Genomic DNA, 23,330 nt, shown 5'->3' on the forward strand with positions numbered 1-23,330 from the left:
AATGTGAATTATTATTTTTTACATTAAAAAAAACGGTTGTTTTCATTAAAATATTAGGGAACTCAAGAATTGAAACTACAAATTTCATGGTTTTTGAAAGTTTCCTTAAACTAACTATTACTTTTATTATTTGTATTAATAGAATTTTAAAAACTAGGATTTAAATTATTTAAAACCAAAATTGATGGCACACTATTATATTAAGCTCAAGCTTGTTCAGTAAAATTTTCAATACAGTTGATTTTTGTTCTTTAAAATTTTGTTTGGGTTTTTTATTTGAATAATGAAATGAATTGCAATTTATATTAGAAACTAAAATGTATTTACAGATGTTGTTAAGAGTGAATTATTTTTTCGCAGTTTCGTAAGTAATTTTTTCATATTTGGAAAATACGTCCTTTTCCCAAGCAAGATGCTCTGGAATATGTAAAAGCAGGCGTGAAACAGAAAAGGTTACTTCAGCGTCCTTAATCGACTTGAATTAGTGATAAATTATGGACTGATTTGAATAGTTGCCACGCTAGCTGTCTCGGCATAGGCTATCTGCACTTTGGCGACGACGGTCGTCGTTTTAGAAACTCCTCCGCAAGCGGGCGTACGTCTTCGATAGATATGGGAATGGATCGAAGCCCATTTGCATCTACACATGGCCTGTCGCGTGGGTGTCTTGCGTCGGTATTGCTTTGCTTCATCATAAATATTTATTGGCAGTTGTTGGTTTTGTTGTCGTTGCATTTTCACGTTCCAGAATTCGAGCCTAGGTGTGATCATTTGTTTGATAAAAGTATGCAGTTAATCATGATGGATCGAAGTTGTATACTCATTGTAAAACAAATCCACTTTCATCGAAGACCCCCAGATGTGAAAAAATCCCATTCATAATTCATTGTTTCATTAGTCGAATGATAAATCGTCGACTCCGGAACTGGTGTATATTTCTCGATCTTCCGTGGAACATACCTTTCGAAGCGAGCGGTAGGTGACAATGGTTGAAACTCAACGGAGAAAAATATCACGGTTTCGATTCTTCGCGGTTCTTTGTTCGACATACCGCCACCGGTTGGTTTTTATACTTGCAGGTAGGGTTACTGAAAATGATTCAACATATTTTATGACATAACAGATCATTCGATTTCACAAAAGAATTTTCAAAATTGACTTTTGCAATAGTTTTCCGAAAACGGCCATTCTCACAAACCAAGAATTAAACTAATGATTTTTTTAATTTTTTTTATTATCCTGTATCATAACAAAAGGGCATACTTTTTTCCTTCTTTTTAATTTGAGTTCATAAACTAAAAAAACCATAATGAACTATTGATTTTTTCTGTAAAATTCAGTGTTGCAAACAAAATTTATGTCCTTTGTCAATATTGCCATTATATTGAAAAATATGGAGCATTATTCAGTGCAAATATTTGACATCCCTAGTTACAGTACGATCGAGCGTGATAGTTCTACTTCCATACAAGCGCGTTTTTGTGGAGACAAAACTTCCAACTTACCTTGATTCTTGACAACAGACAAAACGCTACATGCCAATCGCTTGAATGGTGAATTAGTGAAGATGATGTGAAAGAAAAATCGCTAGACGAAATCTATTCGTTACAGTTTAGGACATTCCGTTTCTTCAAGTCATGTGAAAAAAAAAATGTGTTTAAAAGTTCATCATCAATATTTATTTATGTATTTTTAAAATCAGTTCTGTTAAGTCAAGTATTAAAACATTTTGAAGCCAATGTACAGCTAATTCCGACGGATTGGATTAGAACCACTGTCCCCGATGGTTCAGGTTCAAGGTGATTTTGCCGAAATGGTCGCCTGCGAGATGGGAAGAGCCTCTGTGCATCAGCAGATCCTGCGGTTGTTTAAATCTTCTCCAGCAGATGTTGCACTGAAACGGACATTTGTGAATACGAAAATTACCCGACGGCTTATGTTTGTTAGCGAATGTACTACGGTACTTGTAGTACTTGAAACTTTTCTTGTTCTGTCTTTGTTTGTTCTGCTGCACGTTGACAACTTTGTCTGTTTGCGTTTCCTTATCTTCCTTCGAAACAGTTGCCTTCTCAGCGTTAGCCAGATTCTCCTCAGTCAATTCCGGATCACATTTTTCTACTTGAGGTACCACGGCGTCCTGAACTGGTTTTGGTTGTACGATCTGATTAGCACGAAGACAGCGCTCACGGAATCGGAACGTGTTGACCAAATCCCTCAAACAGTCGCCGCAAATGTTTTTCGACGTTTCGTCATTTTCCGTAATCTAAGAGCAGAATAATGATGGTTGTTATTATTTTGCAAACCGTTGTCATTTTCTTCTTACGGTGATTCCGCAAATCGTGGCAATTAACTCGCAGATCGGACCCTTGGATTCCTCTAGAATGGCAAACACATCGAATAGTAGATCAGACACTTCTGTCAGACAACAACGGCAGTATTCCTCCGTTGGAACGCCGCTGGCCATTGCTGTAGCCATTTTGAAGAAAGTGATCACTTGACGATGGGACGCGCGAGAGCAGACTGAACGTTTGTGACAATTTGAAAATCGATTGCCTACCCATTGTGCAATACGCATGTGACCTTGTTGATGGTGAGCACGCCGAACAAAAAGCGATCGTGCGAGCACTCTACCCGATAACGCTTGGCGTAATTTGAGAGCGTATGCGAAAGTAGAGTGAATAAATAGTGTAATAACGGTGGATTGCGTTGAACTTGACTATGTTAGAATACAGTTTTTTTTAATGATTGTGGTTGTTGGTTAAAAGAAAAGTTAGACCATGCTCGCCAATCTTTATCACGTTGATTTAACCCGAGCTTTGATACATCCCTATTGAACGAGAGTTGTATTATAAATGTTGATTTGCAACTCTTGAATTAGTACAATAATAAATATTACTCAATTGTTCTGATTGCTAATATCACGAAAAAAAAAGTAGGTAAAACAATCTGGTTGCTAATCTTCAGTATCAATGCTGAGTCGTGAAAAAATACTGCATTTTAATATGAAGTGTACTGCCGTGAATCGTCAACCCCATCTGTAATGGCATCTACATACAGATGGGACTAACTTGCGATTCACGACAGTAAGCAGTAAATGTATAGGCATTCTTCAATAAACTTCTATCTATCATTGGTCATGTCTCCATTCTCACGTTAAGACCCTGAAAAATAAACCCAAGGGGGTGGATCTATTTTTTGTCCTTTCAGAGGTCTGTAAATTCGAAGTCTGTTGTCCGATATATATGAATCCTCGGTTCAGGAAAATTCAGGTAAATTGACCTTTCCCGTCAAAATTGTATCTCGTTTTATTGTCCCAGTCGATTCTTTGGCTTATTTAAGGTCAACTTTCCCAAAGAACCCATATTTTTTGAAGCCTAACTATTTTCAAAATAAAAAAAACCCGACTTAATCCACCTACAGTGAACGCAACCCTTCTTACGCTTTTGAATGGTTGTGTGTGCCCAGTGCATATTACAATTTCCATGCATATGACCTTCAATTGAATGTAAAATAACTGATATTATCATGCTTTTAACGATTTCAAAATAAAAACCCAGATTAATCCACCTAGCGTTGGTGGTGCCTTTCTCGCATTTAGGTAAGACACCAACCTTATATGGGGTTTATATGGTTCGATGTACCATTTTCTTCATAACTTTTAAACGCAATGACCGATCGTGATAAAATTCAATAGTGATCAACAAGGCTTTGTCCCCTGTCGAATGAAACTTGTTGCGAGAAAATCGGTTGAGGATTACTATACGAAAAGTTGTCTAATGTTTTTTATAGCTTTTGTGCACACACATACACACACATATACACACACATACACACACACATACACACGGACAGACAGACATGTGCTCAGCTCGTCGAGCTGAGTCGATTGGTATATAATACTATGGGTCTTAGAGGCTTCTATAAAAAGTTCGTTTTCGGAGTGAAATGATAGCCTTTCGGTACAACTTAGTTGTACGAGAAAGGCAAAAACCCGACTTAATCCACCTACAGTGAACGCAACCCTTCTTACACTTTTGAATGGTTGTGTGTGCCCAGTGCATATTACAATTTCCATGCATATGACCTTCAATTGAATGTAAAATAACTGATATTATCATGCTTTTAACGATTTCAAAATAAAAAACCCGACTTAATCCACCTACAGTGAACGCAACCCTTCTTACACTTTTGAATGGTTGTGTGTGCCCAGTGCATATTACAATTTCCATGCATATGACCTTCAATTGAATGTAAAATAACTGATATTATCATGCTTTTAACGATTTCAAAATAAAAAAAGGGATATTTCTGGAAATTTAACAATTTTAAAAAAATACAAAAAGACTGCAGATTTGATTTGCCGCCTTAAATGGCAATATTACAGCTTCTGTTTAAGCCCAAAAGAGTTCAAATCGGGTCATAGACGGCTGAGATATTGGTGTGACAATTCTTCATTAGTAGTCTGAAAATATGTCTCATATTCGTATTTCACAGATATCTCTGAAATCGAATTTCCAATTGCAGAAAAAAATGAATGGGTCCAATGACAAAAACATAGCTTTCGTTTAAAGATAAAATCGCACAAATCGGTCCAAGAACGACTGAGATCTTGATGGGACATATTTTACCAATGTGTGAAGTTGATACGTCTAATGCTTTATGTTCGTATTTCAGAGATATCTCCGGAACCCAATGTCTAATTGCAAAAACAAAATACAATGGATTCAATGGCAAAGTCATAGCTTTCGTTTGAAGATAAAATCATGCAAATTGGTTTACAGACGGCTGAGATATTCATGTGACATTATTTTGCTAGTTTTCTGAAAATGCACTTCATGTTCGTATTTCTCACATATCTCTGGAACCAAATGTCCGATTGCAAAAAAAATTGAACTCGTACAATGACAAAGTCATAGCTTTCGTTTAGTGTTAAAATCGTGCAAATCGGTACACGGACGGCTGAGATCTTGATGTGAGATTTTTGTAACGCACACACGCACACACGCACACATACACATACATACATGTGCTCAGTTCGTCGAGTTGAGTTGATTGGTATATACGACTTGGGTCTCCGAGCCTTAGATAAAAAGTCGGTTTTTCAAGCGATCTTTATACCCTTCTTGGGATGTAAGAAGGGTAAAAGGGATATTTCTGGAAATTTAACAATTTTTAAAAAATACAAAAAGACTGCAGATTTGATTTGCCGCCTTAAATGGCAATATTACAGCTTCTGTTTAAGCCCAAAAGAGTTCAAATCGGGTCATAGACGGCTGAGATATTGGTGTGACAATTCTTCATTAGTAGTCTGAAAATATGTCTCATATTCGTATTTCACAGATATCTCTGAAACCGAATTTCCAATTGCAGAAAAAAATGAATGGGTCCAATGACAAAAAGATAGCTTTCGTTTAAAGATAAAATCGCACAAATCGGTCCAAGAACGACTGAGATCTTGATGGGACATATTTTACCAATGTGTGAAGTTGATACGTCTAATGCTTTATGTTCGTATTTCAGAGATATCTCCGGAACCCAATGTCTAATTGCAAAAACAAAATACAATGGATTCAATGGCAAAGTCATAGCTTTCGTTTAAAGATAAAATCATGCAAATTGGTTTACAGACGGCTGAGATATTCATGTGACATTATTTTGTTAGTTTTCTGAAAATGCACTTCATGTTCGTATTTCTCACATATCTCTGGAACCAAATGTCCGATTGCAAAAAAAATTGAACTCGTACAATGACAAAGTCATAGCTTTCGTTTAGTGTTAAAATCGTGCAAATCGGTACACGGACGGCTGAGATCTTGATGTGAGATTTTTGTAACGCACACACATACGCACACACGCACACACACACATACATACATGTGCTCAGTTCGTCGAGCTGAGTTGATTGGTATATACGACTTGGGTCTCCGAGCCTTAGATAAAAAGTCGGTTTTTCAAGCGATCTTTATACCCTTCTTGGGATGTAAGAAGGGTAAAAAGTGATGTTTTTAAGATTGGCCCGATTTTGAACGAACATCGGGTGAATTTATCAGGCCGGTTCACACGTGCAGCACTTTTTCGGTTAAAAATAGTTAAAGATAGTTAAAGGCTTCAAAAAATATTATTTTGTATTAAAAAACACTGTTTTTAAAACAGCCTTTGCTTTCATAGTTTTGTCCGACACTGTATGTTCAAAACATAATATAGGAGATTGGAGTCGATTCAATCACCTACGGTTGAATTTTGCAAAAGAGGTATTGTACCTTGCAACAAAATGACAACTTTCGTGAACATTTTCCAAGGCTCTCATAGATGTGAAAAATTTCTCCGCAGTACAAATAACACGTGCTATCCAAGCATTCACCGCCGGAATGCACCACGTGGCGGCAAAATTTAAAAAAAATATCGTAGTAGCTTTTTTTTCTGGAAGTCTGTTTTTCTTAGGCGACTATCTGGCGCGTATTTTTCGTTGCGACCAAAAATGAGCGGAGGAATAGATTTTTTTATGAGCGGTACAGTACAAACAGGTACAAACAAAGCCCAAAAATGGCCATTTGTTTTTTTTTTCTCAAATATAATGGGTTACTATGTTGGAATTGAAGTATTTTTACATTTCAAATTTTAAAACTTCCGGGTTACTGCGATTTTATTAAAACAAATTTTCAGTTAGGTAATTTCTTTCATCACAGTTCTGAATCGCAGAACTTAAGCAAAAACTTAGTTTCCCGCTTGGGTGTCATAAATAAAAAAATCAATGCCGAAAAAGCGGTTAGCTTTTTTTTGTATATCCATCTGCTTTTTCGGAATTGAAAAACAAAAACTATTTTCTGCTAATAGCACTGGAAGATATGTTTAATCACAAACTGTTCTCTGAGATTGATTTGAAAAAAATTATAGCATTTTGACGCTGTGTCTGATGCGAATTTTCAGAAGGCATTTCCCATCGAACGCAAATTGTTACAAACAAATCTGTTAAAGACAAGGGCTTCACATATGAATAATGGAGGTAATATCAGGGGCGATTACACATCGGGATCGGCGTATTTTCAATGCGCGCGCCTGCGTGGCTGCGGCGTGCACTTTTTTGACAGATCGAAGTGCCATTTAGAAAACTTAGATATCCATCTATTATTTACACTCATTGAATGAATTTTATTTAATTGTTCAAAATAGTGAAAAATGAAAGAGCAATTTTTTGCCAACTGTATAGGCAACTGTATTTATTTTCTTAACCAACAATCTTTTTTTTATCTCTAACAGAACTATCTGGATATTAATAATATTGTTTCATAGTAATTACTCCTTCTTTGAAAATTGCTCATTCTTCAACTTTGATTGATGAGATGAGTGTGTTATTTCTGCTTGAAATTAAATGCATTTTACAAATTCCTTTGGAATATACCCAACTAGTTATCAACTTGTTTCTTATCGACCTTTTGTCCCTTTCAACATTTTGTTCTTTTCGACCTTTTGTCTCTTTCGCCATTTTGTCCTTTTCGACCTTTTGTCCCTTTGGATCTTCTGTGCCTTTCGACCTTTTGTCCTGTCGACCTTTTGTCCCTTTCGGCATTTTGTCTTTTCGATCTTTTGTCCGTTCGACCTTTTGTCTTTTCGACCTTTTGTCTTTCGACCCTTTGTCCTTTCGATCTTTTGACTTTCGACCTTTTGTCATTGAACCTCTTCCTATCAAATACTTCGTCTTTGACGTGTTAATTACTGGTCCGTTCCACTTAGCTTCCCTCTTCAGTCAGATGTAGGCTTCCTCCATCTTTTCAAAGTTATGTGCCATAATATCTATATCGCCGGCGAAGTCAAAAAGCTGGACGGACTTATTGAAAATTGTATCACTTGTAATAATCCCTGCTCTTCATATTACCCCTTCCAAAGCGATGTTGAATAGCAGACACGAAAGACCATCACCTTGCCGTAAACCTCTGCGCGTTTCGAAGGGACTCGAGAATCCCCCGGAAACTCGAACTACGCACATCACCTTGATCAACCGTATCAGTTTATCCGAAAATCCGTTTTCGTGCATATGGTAGCTAATGCTGGTCCTGATCGAATGTATTATATGCAGCTTTGAAGTCGATAAATAGATGATGTGTGGGATTCGTTGTATTCGCGCCATTTCTGTAGTACTTGGCGAATGGCGTACACCTGATCCGTGGTGGTGCGTTCGCCCATAAAACCCGACTGGTACTACCCCACGAACTCCCTTGCAATTGGTGCTAGTCGAAAGCATAAAATTTGGGACAGTACATTGTAGGCGGCGTTCAGCAATGTGATTGCGCGGTAGTTGCTACAATCCAGCTTATCGCCCTTTTTGTAGATGGGACACACGACACCTTCCATTCACTTCTGCGGCAAAACTTCCTCCTCCCAAATCTAGGTAATGTGCAGCGCTCTAGCCATTGCCTCACCACCGTGTTTAAATAGCTCTCCTGGTAGTTGGTCAACTCCAGAGGGTTTGCTGTTCTTCAGCCGGCCAATCTCCTCCTGGATTTCTTGGAGATTCGGAGCCGGTAAAATTATGTCCTGCGCGCGTTCTCCCAGGTCCATCACTATAACGTCGTTTTCGTCTGCCACATCGCCATTCAGGTGATCTTCGTAGTGCTGCCGCCACCTTTGGATCACACGCTCGTTCGTAAAAAGGTTCCCGTTTATGTCCTTACACATATCAGACTGTGGCACGTGGCCCTTACGTGAACGGTTCAACTTCTCATAGAACTTTCGTATGTTATTAACGCGATACAGTTGCTCCGTCTCTACACGGTCTCGATCTTCCTGCTGGCGCTTTTTCCTCCAGAAAATCGAGATTTGTCTGTTCCGCGCCCGTTTATATCGTGCCTCGTTCGCCCTCGTGCGGTGTTGCAGCAATCTCGCCCATGCTGGATTTTTCTCCTCCACTAACTGATCACATTCGCCGTCACACCAGTTGTTTCTCTGATCCGGGGCACCGTGCCAAGTGCAGCGGTTGTGGTGTTACCAATGGCGGATCGAATATCTCTAAAGCCATCTTCAAGAGACGGAGTACCACTTCCAGCTGCTGCGCGTATCCTTGGGCTAGTCTACCGTCTTGTAGCCGCCCAATGTTAAGCCGCGGTGTCCGACTTCGACGCGTGTTGTACACCGTCGAGAGTTTTGAGCGCAGGCATACTACAACGAGGTAGTGGTCGGATTCAATATTCGCACTGCGACACTTTTCTAGCAAGCAATTCCAGAGTCAAAACCGGGTTTTACTCCTACCTGAATTCTTCGGATGTTCTCAAGAATTCCTAGGGAATTTACTTCTGACATTGTTTCGTGAATAACTTTAATAATTCTTTAGGAAATACCTCCAAAGTTTTCCAAAAAAAAAAAAAATCAAGCATGCTTTCAGAAATTCCTCTTTTGAAAATTACTTCAGGTATTCCTATCGGAAATTCCATTCTCTCGAAATTTCTGGCAAGAATTCCTTCCTTCCTTCCTTCCTTCCTTGGGATATCTCCAAAAAATCCCCTGGAAATTACTTCGCAAATAAATCCAGAAATTCCTTTTGAAACTCCAAGAAGGTAATCTAAGAAAATTTTGAAAATTTCTTCGTTGATTTCTCTACGAGTTTGTTTGAAATTCCATTAAATATTTCTTCGGAAATACCTAAGGAAAATCCTTCGAATATTCCTTCGGGAATTGTTGAAATTGTTTTGGGAATATCTACGAACATTACTTTAGGTGAAATCCTTCTGAAATTCAGTAGGAAATTCTTTGTAAATTCCTATAGGAACTTTTTCGGAATGGATTTAGGAATTTCTACGGAATATTTAGAAAATCCTTCAGAAATTCTCTTGATTGAAATTGATTGATTGATTGAAATGATTCTAGTAAGGCCGATAAAAGTTTCAATTTTTAAGGTCTACATGAGTTTCCATAGCGGAAATTAAAAGACAATTATATTTAGTGCCCTTCTCTGATAACAAAAAAAACTCGATTCAACATCACAATGTTTATAAAAGGTATAGAAAGATTGTCGCTTCGGTTCCCTTTTTTATGCTCTCCGAAACATGTTGTGCACCGTTAAATCGAATGGATTATTCCTTTCTATCCCATCAAGCAAAAGATGTTTCAGACAGCGACATTCTTTCTCTGTACATACTTTAAAACCTCTTTTTATGCCACATTGTCCTTATCTTAAGCAGATTTGGACAAAGACTTTATCGTTTTCCTTTTCGATTCCCGTCCTTGTAAGAATAACACTTATTTCGTTTTACGAAGAATTCTCCACTGATCCACTGGGAGTTATGGAAAAGTCCTGTTCCATAATCTTATATCTAATGCTACGTACACACCAGTCAAGCAGTTCGACGAACATTGACTCCACCCCCAAGAAAACGCTTCGGTTGCTGCTTTGTTGGAACGTGTGTGAAGTTGTTCGAACAACCATTTGACAGTTGGCGGCTCGGTTGGAAAAAATTAAAACGGTTTGATTTTGGTTTGAGTTGTCGGGGGTGGAGTCAAGGTTCGCCGAACATGTTTGAGCATTTGTAGTGAAGTTGCACAAACCCCCATATATTTTTTGATGGTTGGTGCTCGAGTTGGCGCTTCGGTCGTTCGTGTGTGATATTGTTGGTCGAATAAATTGATTGTTCGTGTCGGTGTTGATAAAAATTGATGAATGTTTGAATAAACGGGAGGTGGAGTCAATGTTGGTCGAACTGCTTGACCGTGTGTACGTTCCATAATGTGTTAAGTCTCCAGTCTGCACGACCTCTGGTCGAGGACGGTGATGCTATCTTTTATTTACTTTTTTCATATCAACGTAATAAATCCACGGTATTTAACCTAGAACAAATGATGTCGAGTCTTTACTCAATACAAACATAATACCTATGATAAAGCAAAGCAAATAAGCATGCTAATTTGTTCTACGTCCAACTATAAGACCGTCAACCCAACAGCTGGGCTTTAATTGCCATGTGGCTTGGAAGAACAATTAAATCAGTGCAAAACATGACACACATCAGGCGTCTTCTAAAACAACAAACGCAGCACCACCGTTCGATGGGGCTTTTTGAATTTGCAAATTTTGTTATGTTGAAAAAAAAAGTTCAGGGAATCATGTTGTTAAACATTAATTTGAAAGTGATTTGATGAATTTTGTTGTTTAAAAAAAAATTATTTGAAATCAATTTAAAACTAGAAAAAAAAAACTTCAAACGACGGTGATTTCACAACTAGGTAAACAGATCGTTACTCAGAAATCCGGATGTTTGTGAGCAATGCCACATCCAACGTTCTTTGCGAGAATGGAAACAACAATTCCCGCTCCATGTGTGAGCTAAGATAAAACTGTTTGATGGTACAAACAATTGCAATAAGAGTGTCGGAAAGTTCATGTACATGCTTCTATCGGTGGAGTTCACTTCCGAAAAACTGTTGATAGGTACTATCAGCATACCTTCAATGATCTCACGCCATTCGTATATGTACATACAACCTCAACCCATTTCCGAGTGTCTTGGAAAACAAAACGATCTTAAGTGACGTAGGAGAAACCACAATCACGCGAAGCCTGCCTTTCGGAGCAAAAAGACGGATGCGTGGTGTTGTAGATTTCGTAACCGGTACAAGCTGATTCAACAAGTGTTCTGATGAAAAGATTGGAGGCTTCTCACGTTGCGTGTTTCGACAGTCAGTAGCGTATAGGGACGGTTGGTTGGCGACAGCACGACAGTGTCATGTTACGATTTTGCTGATATTTGTTTCCTAAAATTGGTCGTAAAAAGCAAAACCGTAACGTGATAACACTTTTTAGTGCTGGCAATTATTAGTCATCTCACGAGTTTTTGAAATGGCGTCACCATGAATAAAGTTGGTTCACGCTTATTCGTACCTATCAAGATCTCGTCGATTACACTGAATACCAATCTTTGCCTTACTCCAGAAAAAAAATTCCCGGATGGAATCAGACAAATCTTTGAGTAGAACATATTCTCGTGAGTGAGTTAGTTGAATATTATTTAAGTCATTGGAAATTGGATTAGAGGGTTCTTATTACCCATTGCCTTGCTCCAGCATGATACGGACTGTGGCGATCGTGGCGATATTCATAGTCTTACTGGATTCACAAACGTCACTAGATAGCAAATAAGTCCACCTCCAACACGAGAATCACTTTCTAAAAAAACAAGTAGGAACAGCATAGTAAACAAAAGAAAAAGATTTACCTTATCGACTTTATCGGGCTTGTCGTGTGAACCCTCGAGTGACTACCAAGCGTGGACTGTTTACCCTTAGTCTTTCAAGTTTATGAGTTACCATTTCAGGTTACGGTCTCTTTAGCGCTGCCGCAAAAGGAAAGACTTGTTCAGCATAGGCGAGAAGCCGTTTCTTTCCATTACATATCAAACCAACAGCTGACGTTATTTGCAAGGTTGATTAAGTATAGTCTTGTGTTTATTCTCCTGAATTAATGTACAGTGGAGAGTGATGTTTCATTTGAAAAACTCAGTTGTATCACATTCGTTTGCCATCCGTGGCCGGTATTGCTCACATAGTCTAAAGGTTACAGTTCGAAATGTTGGGCAGTTCTTTTCCCTTGCACTTCTTCACCCAAACGGCCCAGCCATTGAATCCTAGCCGACTCTGGATGAGCTTGACGCACTCTATGTCGTTAGTGATGTCGTCATCCAGAAAATCTACACAAATATGGAAAAAACGGAAATGTTAAATAATTAGCACTCCTTCTAAAAACCCTGATGATCACCCACCTTCACACTTCATATTACACACACCAGCCTTACGACCGGGACGGCACCATTGCTTACTGTTGATTTGAAAGATCCCATAGCTGGCGGTTTGGTTCGGAAGCCGCGTTACTTTGGTGGTATCCATGCCGCTCTCGGCATTGGCCAGACAAATCCAGTTACCGTAGAACGTGCGGGAAATTCCGTTTTTGCCCAATTCCTTGGCCAGATCACATTTGGAGTAAACTTTGGCCTCGCCTAATGCGGCGATTAGTAGCAGCAGCAGGCTTGCGCCGTAGAATATCTTTTGGTTATGGCCGATCATTGTTTTAATTAGTTATTCTGTAAGAAAAGAAGTCATATGATATAGATGGTTAATAGAATACAAACTTTTTTTTTCTCATTTCAGGTATGCTTTAATAATCGAATCAACAATAAGGTATGAAAGTAACAATAAGGTTACGTTGGCCGTTTAAAGTTTAGAAAAAATCGTTTACAATTCTTCAAGACCTCATATCATTGAAGGTATTACCAATATCATAGACGGCAATGTACTATTGACGCAGAATAGAGCAACTGAATTTTCCAGGAAATCAGTGATGCATGCATGGCCGGATTTATTGGGGGGAGGGGGGGGGGGGGGGCGGTGTGTTTTCGTGGCCCCCACAAATCTTATGTACCAAAACCAACCTTTTTAGTAAATTTTGGGGCCCTCACATACAGTCGGCCCCGGGGCCCCCTTCCGGCTAAATCCGGCCCTGGATGCATGGCACAAATTATGGACCAAGAGCGTGCCTGGGTGTTCTTTGTTTTGAACTCTTGTGCACGTGGTTGGTAGACATACAAAAATCAATAATATCTAAGGGTTAATAGATTTTAAATTTTCCAAAACCAACCATTTTATTTACCATTTGTTATTTTAAAAATCAACAAACACAAACCGACAAGTGAGTCGGTCACCTAAATGCTTTCAAATATGTCTAGAGGCATACGATAGGTTGTACTTGGCATTCACATTTTCGTAAGGATTCCTTTTATAACCCTTTCAGAAATGCATTTACTGCTATTGTTGGTCTCGATTGATTGAAAAGCGGGATTTCTGCCCTATCTGACGTACAGCGAACACCTGGTCCGTGGTAGAGCGTTCCAAAGTACATCTTAATGCGTTCAACGCTAATACAATGCTTACCAGCTTTATTGTTCTCGAGCTATTGGATGGCGTTCTTGACTTCCCTCAAAGTGGGGACTGGTTGGTTTTTAACATCTTCAGATGAACGGGAGTAGTTGATTGGAGTTCCGCAAGGTTCAATACTGGGCCCGGTACTATGGAACCTTATGTATGACGGGGTTCTGAAGCTAGAGTTCCCTCCTGGTGTTAAGATCGTCGGTTTCGCAGATGACGTAACCTTGGAGGTCTACGGGCAGTCAATTTCCGAGGTAGAACTGACCGCAGCACACGCGATCAGCACGGTGGAGGATTGGATGAGCGCTAGAGGCCTGCAGCTCGCTCAACATAAGACGGAGGTGGTTATCGTCAACAACCGCAAGTCGGTTCAACATGCAGTGTTTCACGTGGATGAAGTCGCGATCGCATCAAAGCGGAGTTTGAAGCTCGTCGGGGTCTTAATAGACGACAAGTTGACCTTCGCCAGCCATGTCGACTACGCGTGCAAGAGGGCTACGACTGCTGTTGCGGCATTATCGAGGATGATGTCCAACAGTTCCAAGGTGTGTGCCAGTAGACGTAGGCTACTGGCAGGCGTTGCCGTATCTATTCTTAGGTACGGCGGCCCATCCTGGGCGAGAGCTCTGGGGGTAACCAGTTACCTGCGGAAGCTGGAGAGCACGTACCGCTTAATGTGTCTCAGAGTGATATCTGCCTACCGCACGATATCACACGATGCAGCTTGCGTGATTGCGAGCATGATGCCAGTCGGGCTGGTCATCCGGGAAGACGAGGAGTGTTTCGAGCTACGTGGCACCAGAGGAGCCCGCGAACGCATCAGGGTGACTTCGGTTGCCAGATGGCAGCGCGAGTGGGATAACTCTTCTAAAGGTAGGTGGACCCACCGGCTGATACCTAATATATCGAGCTCGGTGGAGAGACCCCATGAGGAAGATCACTTCTATCTGACACAATTTCTGTCAGGCCATGGCTGCTTCCGGTAGTACCTCCACAGGTTTGGGCACGCGGAGAGCCCCGTCTGCCCTGACTGCCCAGGTTTTGACGAAACTGCAGAGCACACACTGTTCGTATGTCCTCGTTTCGACGTCGAAAGAAGAGCTATGCTAGACTTTTGCGGTCGGGACACAACCCCGGATACCCTTATCTAGAGGATGTGCCAAGCGGTGGAGTAGTAGAACGCAGTTTCGACTGCAACCACTCAGATTCCCTGCAGCTTGCAGAGAATCTGGCGCGCCGAGCAGCAATCGACAAGCATGACTAACTTGTGATTGGTTAGTTTGAGCGAAAACAGGCTGAGCGCGGGGAAGTGAATGAGAGGTTGCACATGTCGAGGTAAGAGTGTCGCAGCGGGTGGCAACCGCAGTCGCCACCACGAGGCATGGCAGAAGAGTGACCGCAAAGGTGTTAGTATGGACTGCATATGCCGAGATAGGAGGGTCGTAGCGTAGAACTGTTGGTACCTATCGCTATCGACACCTCGAGGCATGGCAGAGATGAGTAGTGTGGGTGCGGATAGTAGTAGGGTGCGGATGGTCTATCAAGTAACCAGTTTGGCTTCCGAAAGGGTAAGTCGACCGTAGACGCTATCTTGTCGGTTACCAAATCCGCGGAGATAGTTATCCAGCCTAAGAGGAGGGAGTTCGCTATTGTGCAGTAGTGACTCTCGACGTGAGGAATACTTTCAATAGTGCCAGTTGGGCAGCTATTGCAGATGCGCTCCTGCGTCTTGGAATTCCCGAGTACCTGTACAAGATTCTCAGAAGCTACTTCCAGAATCGAGTACTGGTATACGACACGGAGGCGGGTCGGAAGTGCGTTAACATAACCTCAGGGGTTCCGCAAGGTTCCATACTGGGTCCGGTGTTATGGAACGTCATGTACGACGGTGTCTTGAGGTTGAAGTTCCCGGTGGGCGTGGTAATCGTCGGCTTTGCTGACGATATTACGCTGGAGGTCTACGGCGAATCGATCGAAGAGGTGGAGTTGACTGCAGCCCACTCGATCGCAATTGTGGAGGAGTGGATGAGTTCCAGGAAGTTAGAACTGGCTCATCACAAGACTGAGGTGGTTGTTGTTAACAACCGAAAGTCGGAGCAACAAGCGGTGATATGGGCAGGCAACTGCGCGGTCACCTCTGAACGCTCCATCAAACTCTTGGGGGTAATGATCGACGATAAGCTCACCTTTGGTAGTCACGTCAATTACGCCTGCAAGCGTGCCTCCACAGCTATATTGGCATTGTCCCGGATGATGTCCAATAGCTCTGCGGTTTATGATAGCAAGCTCAAGCTTCTGGCTAGCGTCGCTCTGTCCATACTGAGATATGGGGGGCCTGCTTGGGGCACGGCCCTGCGTATTAACTGCTACAGAACGAAATTATAAAGTACGTATAGGCTCATGTGCTTCGAAATGCGCGGCACGAGATGCATCCGTAGGACTGTCAGGTTGGCCTCAATGGTCAAATGGCAGCGTGCGTGGGATAGTTCCACTAAGGGTAGATGAACACATAGGTTGATGCCGGAGATAGGTACGTGGGACAAGAGGTGCCATGGGGAAATCACTTTCCACCTGACCCAGGTCCTTACAGGCCATTGTTGCTTCAGACAGTACCTACACCGGTTTGGACACTCGGCCTCGCCCGAGTGTCCGATGTGCGCAGGTTTAGAGGAAACGGCGGAACACGTGTTGTTCGTGTGCCCGCGTTTTCGCACAATGCGTGACCACATGTGGTCTGGACACTACCTCGGACAACCTAGTCCGGAGGATGTGTAAAGATGAAGTTGGCTGGAACGCCGTTTTATCGGCTATCGTCCAAATCGTCTCGGAGCTACACAGAAGGTGGCGCGTGGACTCGAGGAATGGGTAGTTCAGGCGCAAATAAGAGGTGGTGCAAGGGTTCGGAGTCGGCTTCATGGGTCATACCGGTGCCTTGTGGTCGAACTCGACCCTTTAATCGAACAAGTGTCCGCGCGAAGAACAACATGGTATCGTCGCTTTCGCGGCGTCGGTCAACCGGGCGGGTTCCGAGCTCGAGGATGGAAAGGGGTCCTCGTCAAGGCTGGGGCAAGCGTAAGCACCGCGTCGGCAAGTCCCTCTGTGTGTTGGCGAATAGGCCCTATCGCAGAGAGGTCAATTTGGGGTGCACGCGGCATCATCATTCTTGATACCAGTCGTGCAGAGGGAAGCAGGCGCGAAGTCGACCCTTCCCACCTTCCAAGGACATAGGGCGTGGTAAGGCCACCTGAAAAGCTGGCAATGCGCTGGCACGATACCATGGTGTTCTTCTAAAAAAGCGAATCACGATGTTCGATGCTGCAAGGACACGCAGCATACCTCGAGGGTGCGTTGTGCACTGGCCCCCCTTTGAAGCATTACTTTCTGGTTGTACCGAAGGCTTGGCGGCAATGGAAACGGTTTAGCGGGTCGGGGATGAAGTCCTGCCTCCCTCGTTTGCTGTTGGAGGTGTCCCCTAACCCAGCACTTCCTGAATAACCCAGGATGTCTGTTGAGCAGATTCCCCCTCCATTGCTTAGGAAGAAGAACCCAGATTAATCCACCTAGCGGTGATGATGCCTTTCTCGTGCGGTAAAAAATAGTATTTTGGCCATAACTACCAAGCCTATTGTCCGATCCGTCCAATTTTCAATAGGAAATAATGGGGCAGTATAATGCGTCGAATGCAACCTGTTGTGAGTAAATTGGTTGAGGGTAAGTGCAAAAAAGTGAGCTAAACTTTTTGCTCTTTTGGTGCGCACATACACACACACATACACACACACACACACACGCACACACACACAGACATCACCTCAATTCGTCGAGCTGAGTCGATTGGTATATAACACTATGGGTCTCCGAGCCTTCTATAAAAAGTTTGTTTTTGGAGTGAACATATAGCCTTTACGTATACTTAGTATACGAGAAAGGCAAAAAAAAAGAGATGAGTAGAGTGAGCATCCAAGTCAGACTCGCGTGGCATGTTAGAGGTGAGCACCCAAGTCAGACTCGCATGGCATGTCAGAAGTGAGAACCTAAGTAAGTCTCACATGGTGTGTCAGAGTATGTGTCAGGAGGAGTGGCAGGGTATGCTAGAGTGAGCACCCAAATAAGGCTCAGATTTGTGTGCTAGAGCGTGAATTCGGTGGTAGGGTGAGCATCCAAGTTAGACTCACATGGTGCGTGAAGGGTGAGCTGAGCACCCAAGTTAGACTCACATGGTATGTCAGTGGTGAGCATCCAAGTAAGGCTCATATGGTGTGTCAGAAAGAGTGTCAGGATGTGTCAGAGGGTGTGTTAGAGAGAGCACCCAAGTAAGACTCATACGGGATGAGTACCTGTGTGAGTGTGAATGAGCGAGTACATTAAGTACTGCCTATCCCCCAGAAGTAATGCTGGGAGGCAGTTCCTGGGGAACCAGGGTATTAGTAGAGAGGGTAACTCAAGTAACCTTCTCTTGCTTGGTAGGGTTTAGTGGGTCCGGCGGGCTGGCCTTCTGCCTTCTGCGCCAACCCCACTCCCTGAGTGATAATTTCAGGTGTCTGTATGCAGATTTGCCTTCATCCCCTTATATAAAAAAAGAACCTAATACAGAGGTGCTGCAGTATGTCAATTTCATGATTCAGTCATCTTGGATTGTCTAGCCAGAGTTAGCAGGAAGATTTCTAATCTGGCAGTGCTGTTTTGGACAAAGAAATATTCATAACTCCGTGAAGCTTGTGGCGCTTGGGCCCTGTATATGGATGCAATATTTACAAAAGAAAAAAAATAACAATTTTTTTTTAAATTCTAAGCGGGTTTCTCTGCATTCTCTGCATATTGACTTTTATGTGTCATGTTTCTTGTGCACCGCCTGTAGATTTTAATTTCCTTACAAAGAAAAAAACGTTCATCAATGGTTTCGCCAAGGCCTCTGAGTGTGGAAGATGATACGGTACATGAAGAAGGTGAATCAAACAAGCTGTTGAGAAAGCGATTTATCGTTCATACTGCGAAAATTGGACAACTGTGGTGGGCCAGGCACGTAATCAGAATGTCAGACCGTAACCGGATGAAAATGGTTCTCAACTGTCATCCGAAGAGTACACCCAAGTTTTGTCACTCCCCGATTTTGTCTACCCCCGATTTTATCACGTTTTCGACCCGATTTTATCACGTCCCGATTTTGTCACGTTTTCGATCCGATTTTGTCACCCCAAAAATTTTAGTCGTTCTTTTTATTTTCGTAAATAATACCGCAAACAACAATGATTTTCTTGAAATAAATTTTACCGCCTGGAATTTTCTATGAATAACTTTTCAGTACCTGCGAAGGTTTTTGTAAGCATTTTCAACAAGAAATAACGAGTACCGTTCACGTATTTTGTCTTTCCAAGGCATAAACTGATTCATATTTGTAAAATAAATTAAAAAATTGAAAATAATTTTTTTTCCGGTTTTGTCACATGCCCTATTTTATCACCCCAAAATTCCCTAGGGGGGTGATAAAATCGGGATATTACTGTAGTTGATTAAGATCTCTAGCGTCAATGAAACAATGAGTTACCTCACGGAAAAAATCACAAAAAATCAAAATGAAAGTTCAGGTTAACCGACAAATTAATAAATTCCAAACGCGTGAAAAATCTGTGTGGTCAAGGCATATCAAGCTATATCGGACCGATCAGGTGGAAAATGATGTGTGAACCATCCGAAGACTACGAGGCTGGTGATAAGCGCACCCAACCGATGATTGTAAGGTTTTCTTTCAATTCTGCCAAAACCTGTATAAGAACTGGGCATAAGTGGAAATGCTAGATTATTATACGAATATTGTATGAGAATGAGACCTTACATTTTTCCAAGCTTTTCTTACAACATTTGTTTGTGAGTTTACATTTTTCGTATAAGAATCTAACAATTTCACATATGGCCAGTTCTTATACAGGTTTTGATTGATTCTTATACAGAATTGTTAGAAAATCTAACAGTCGCTGGGGCCTTCCTTAGGCTTGCGGTAAGACGCGCGGCTACAAAGCAAGACCATGCTGAGGGTGGCTGGGTTCGATTCCCAGTGCCGGTCTAGGCAATTTTCGGATTGGAAATTGTCTCGACTTCCCTGGGCATAAAAGTATCATCATGCTAGCCTCATGATATACGAATGCAAAAATGGTAACCTGGCTTCAGTGTTGTCCTACACTCAGTGCAAAAAATTCTGCACTGAAAGGATTTCAAACCATAAAGTCACGTGTTTCACATATGATTCTTCACTACTTGTCAGTCATGTGTTATCCACTAGCCTTACACGTCAATACAAAGTGTATGATCCAAGTTTGATTGGTAAAGGTTCGCATATCGATGTAACGTGTTTGATAATTGAAATCGATAGTTAAAATTGACAGATGTCATAGCCATTCATATCGGAAATTCAAATGTAATTATCATGAAATTGAAAGTGAAACAATTTTGGAAATCTATTATCTTATTTCCAACCACAAGATTAAAAAGGGGGTAACTAGCAAACAACACAGGAAATGATTTACACAAAAGCGTTTTGGTGTTTAAGCATTTTAATTTAACTTATTTATTACAGCATAATACAGCATGGCATGTACAACTAATGTAGTTTATCAAAAGGGGTTGAATTAACTCCGGAGGAATCGCCGTCAACGAGACTCTCAACCGTTGATTCACCGGTATCAATGAAATTTTCCTGAAAATATTTAACACTAGCAGACCCGACGAACTTTGTTTCGCCTAAAGTTGATTTATTCGCTGCTTAGTTCTCGAGATGTGCAGAAATTTCTGTTTCATTTGTATGGGAACCCCCCTTTCCAAAAGAGGGAGGGGTCTCAAACTATCTTAAGAACCTTCCCCGGCCCAAAAAACCTCTACATACAAATTTTCACGCCGATCGGTTCAGTAGTTTCGGAGTCTATAAGGTACAGACAGACAGAAATTCATTTTTATGTATATAGATTAGAAACATTTTGTTCCGTTTTGTTTTGTTTTTGATTTATCTCACCACTGTAACTCTGTAGCTGACTGGATTCGTCAACCGGGTTCTGGTCATCGGAGAATGCGTCTTCCGTCGCTGATATTACTTGCGTCTCTGTGCCAATATCCGATGTGATTCCAAGCTGAACCTATACTGACGAGGCATCAGCAAACTATACACCATATACTGGAATTATATGTAATTAATATATCAACTAGAACCAAAAAAGTATATAAAACTTCCGGTGAGCAGATTAACTAGATCCACAGACAAGTTTATTTCGTCGTTTGAGGCTTCTTGGTGCAAATTTTCCATCTCTCGTTGCCTGTCAGCCATTTTGAATGAAAGAAAAAATTGACTGCAGTTTGTTGCAACATTCAAACGTCAAACACGTTCGAATAATGTGGCGCTGCACTTGGTGCGAATTCGTTACAGTTTCACTTGAAAGTATGGTGGATTTTTTATGAACGGCGTCAAAATAGAGTTGTTCATAAATTTAATGTGAATTACACTAGTATGTGCAGGTAAAACATTCGAAAAACGTGGGAAACTATATCAATAATCATATGTTGATATCAAATAAATTTATCGAATAGGAACATTAAGTTAAATCGTGTGGATTATTTTCAGTGTGCTCTTTGATTTTACTCCATCTAAACGATTTTATAGCCTTAACTAGGTATGTTCAACTAATAGAGGGATAGTTGAATTTTATAAATGTCATGTCAAACTGTCAAAAAAAAATGCACGCCAGAGCCACAGGAGCGTGCGCGCTGAAAATACACTCCAGTGAAAACACTCCAGTGTATTTTCAGTGCGCGCGCTCCTGTGGCTCTGGCGTGCATTTTTTTGACAGTTGACAATGACATTTAAAAAATTCAAATATCCCTCTATTAGTTGGAATAATTTAGTTTAGGCTATAAAATCGTTTAGATGGAGTAAAATCAAAGAGCAGAATTTTTTGCCCTGAGTGTAGGACAACACTGCCTGGCTTAGAAACCTCGCAGTTGATAACTGTGGAAGTGCTTAATGAACACTAAGCTGCGAGGCGGCTCTGTCCCAGTGTGGGGATGTAATGCCAATCAGAAGAAGAAGAAGAAGAACAGTCGCTGGTTGGGTGAGATTGTTAGCAACCTATAAAACGAAAATTTCACTCTAAAATGAATATAAGTTTCAGTATCATGATTTTATATCAATCATGTTTTATAATGTAGGTATATCAATATTTGATAATTTACATGTAGCAGAAAAAATACATTACATATCATACGCATGCTAGAGATCATTAATAGATAAATCCCCTACAGTTGTTTATCCCTAATCATTCATAAGATACACACGCACCAAAACCACCGCTCTTTGAATATCACTTCGTCTTTGTTTTGTTTCTAAGTCTCCCGTTTGGCGATCGCGTAGTCTGTCTATTTGTTTCGTTTTTGCGATTTACCTTGAAAGCACTGGCAACAAGGCGTGTATACGTGTTTTTTCATCATCCACAAGACTGACTAAATTACGACATATAGGGTTAGCACAAGTGTTTTCGACAACGATCTGATCTCTGGCACATGGTTGAAAACAAGTGACAGAATTAAAAGAATAAATGAATGAATAAAAACTACAAATAATGGCGGTACAACTGTTTCAGAGAATTATAGCGAAGCACAATAGCTACTACAGAAACAGCGCTTCTCCCTATGTATATATATGTTTTTGCGAATGACACACTAATTGTGGGATTAATCCTATTTGCAGTTTGATACACAAAAGGCAACATTTAGACTTTGCCTCTTCCAAGCACTAATTACATTAAAAGTACTCAACCACCAACTTGAATTTACATTTCATACGACCCGAACCGACTATTTTTTTTTATTGTATTCCAATTGGGATTTCCACTTTTTCTGTCACGTCACTGCTGGTCAGTGTAAGTTCATCGTTTAGTTGAACTTTGCATTCATAATGATCACTTACCAATATTGAAAAAAGCTAGTTCGCGCGCACTATGGAAGTTCTGAGCGTTCAGCTCTGCTCCAACCGCTAATTACACGTCTTCTGAATAGTGATCCTCAATTTCCATTGATATTTATTTGAAATCGAAACATTTTTCACTTTAAGAGTGAGTCTCCTCCTAGAACCAATTGCCGGTTAGAACTAACTATTATTGCCGGTGATACTAACGTGATCCACTAGAAAGCACGACTAATTACAACCACGAACGCTTTGACAAAGACGACACGAGACCGTCCAGAAGTGGCCACCGCTTGTCCGAACGAAAGTGAACATGATAATGGCTTTACGCGCGGCGGCAACCGAGTCGATGTAATCCACCGCCTATCAGCGCTCCGCCTCATACAAGCGGCTCTCTCACTGGGTTCTACACCACCATCATCACCATCGCGCGCACCCTTCCCTGTTTGAATTTTACCTCGATTCGGAAAAAGCAAAAACGTGT

The 23,330-nt window shown here is 41.2% G+C and overlaps 3 protein-coding genes across 7 annotated transcripts in view; 1 reads left to right on the plus strand and 2 right to left on the minus strand.

The window, feature by feature from the left end:
- The window catches only part of LOC134214232 (leucine-rich repeat-containing protein 40-like), a 125,432-nt gene that overhangs the window by 65,127 nt on the left and 36,975 nt on the right, over positions 1 to 23,330 (plus strand). The window lies entirely within an intron of this gene.
- LOC134214228 (uncharacterized) lies at positions 1,708 to 2,508 on the minus strand. Of its 2 annotated transcripts, XM_062693631.1 has the most exons (3): positions 2,324 to 2,508; positions 1,957 to 2,263; positions 1,772 to 1,894 (listed from the first exon to the last, which is right to left on the minus strand). In XM_062693631.1, exons 1-3 carry the CDS (start codon positions 2,474 to 2,476, stop codon positions 1,869 to 1,871), a joined length of 486 nt encoding a protein of 161 aa, XP_062549615.1. In that variant the 5' UTR covers positions 2,477 to 2,508; the 3' UTR covers positions 1,772 to 1,868. The 2 variants fall into 2 exon arrangements, with proteins under 2 accessions (XP_062549614.1, XP_062549615.1); XM_062693630.1 differs by having other exon boundaries at positions 1,708 to 2,263.
- On the minus strand, positions 12,401 to 23,172 carry LOC134214229 (lysozyme c-1-like). Of its 2 annotated transcripts, none has more exons than XM_062693632.1 (3): positions 22,850 to 23,172; positions 12,744 to 13,061; positions 12,401 to 12,671 (listed from the first exon to the last, which is right to left on the minus strand). In XM_062693632.1, exons 2-3 carry the CDS (start codon positions 13,042 to 13,044, stop codon positions 12,532 to 12,534), a joined length of 441 nt encoding a protein of 146 aa, XP_062549616.1. In that variant the 5' UTR covers positions 13,045 to 13,061; positions 22,850 to 23,172; the 3' UTR covers positions 12,401 to 12,531. The 2 variants fall into 2 exon arrangements, with proteins under 2 accessions (XP_062549616.1, XP_062549617.1); XM_062693633.1 differs by lacking the exon at positions 22,850 to 23,172 and adding an exon at positions 20,906 to 21,083.

Source organism: Armigeres subalbatus, chromosome 2 (genome assembly GCF_024139115.2).
Source record: "Armigeres subalbatus isolate Guangzhou_Male chromosome 2, GZ_Asu_2, whole genome shotgun sequence".
NCBI classification, from domain to species: domain Eukaryota; kingdom Metazoa; phylum Arthropoda; class Insecta; order Diptera; family Culicidae; genus Armigeres; species Armigeres subalbatus.

Bases quoted from the DNA above. Each gene is read 5' to 3' on its own strand.
- LOC134214228 (XM_062693630.1), bottom strand. From the start codon at position 2,476: ATGGCTACAGCAATGGCCAGCGGCGTTCCAACGGAGGAATACTGCCGT. The intron at 2,264-2,323 runs GTAAGAAGAAAA...TTCTGCTCTTAG, and splicing joins CCACGATTTGCGGAATCACC to ATTACGGAAAATGACGAAAC.
- LOC134214229 (XM_062693632.1), bottom strand. From the start codon at position 13,044: ATGATCGGCCATAACCAAAAGATATTCTACGGCGCAAGCCTGCTGCTG. The intron at 12,672-12,743 runs GTGGGTGATCAT...ATATTTGTGTAG, and splicing joins GTGTAATATGAAGTGTGAAG to ATTTTCTGGATGACGACATC.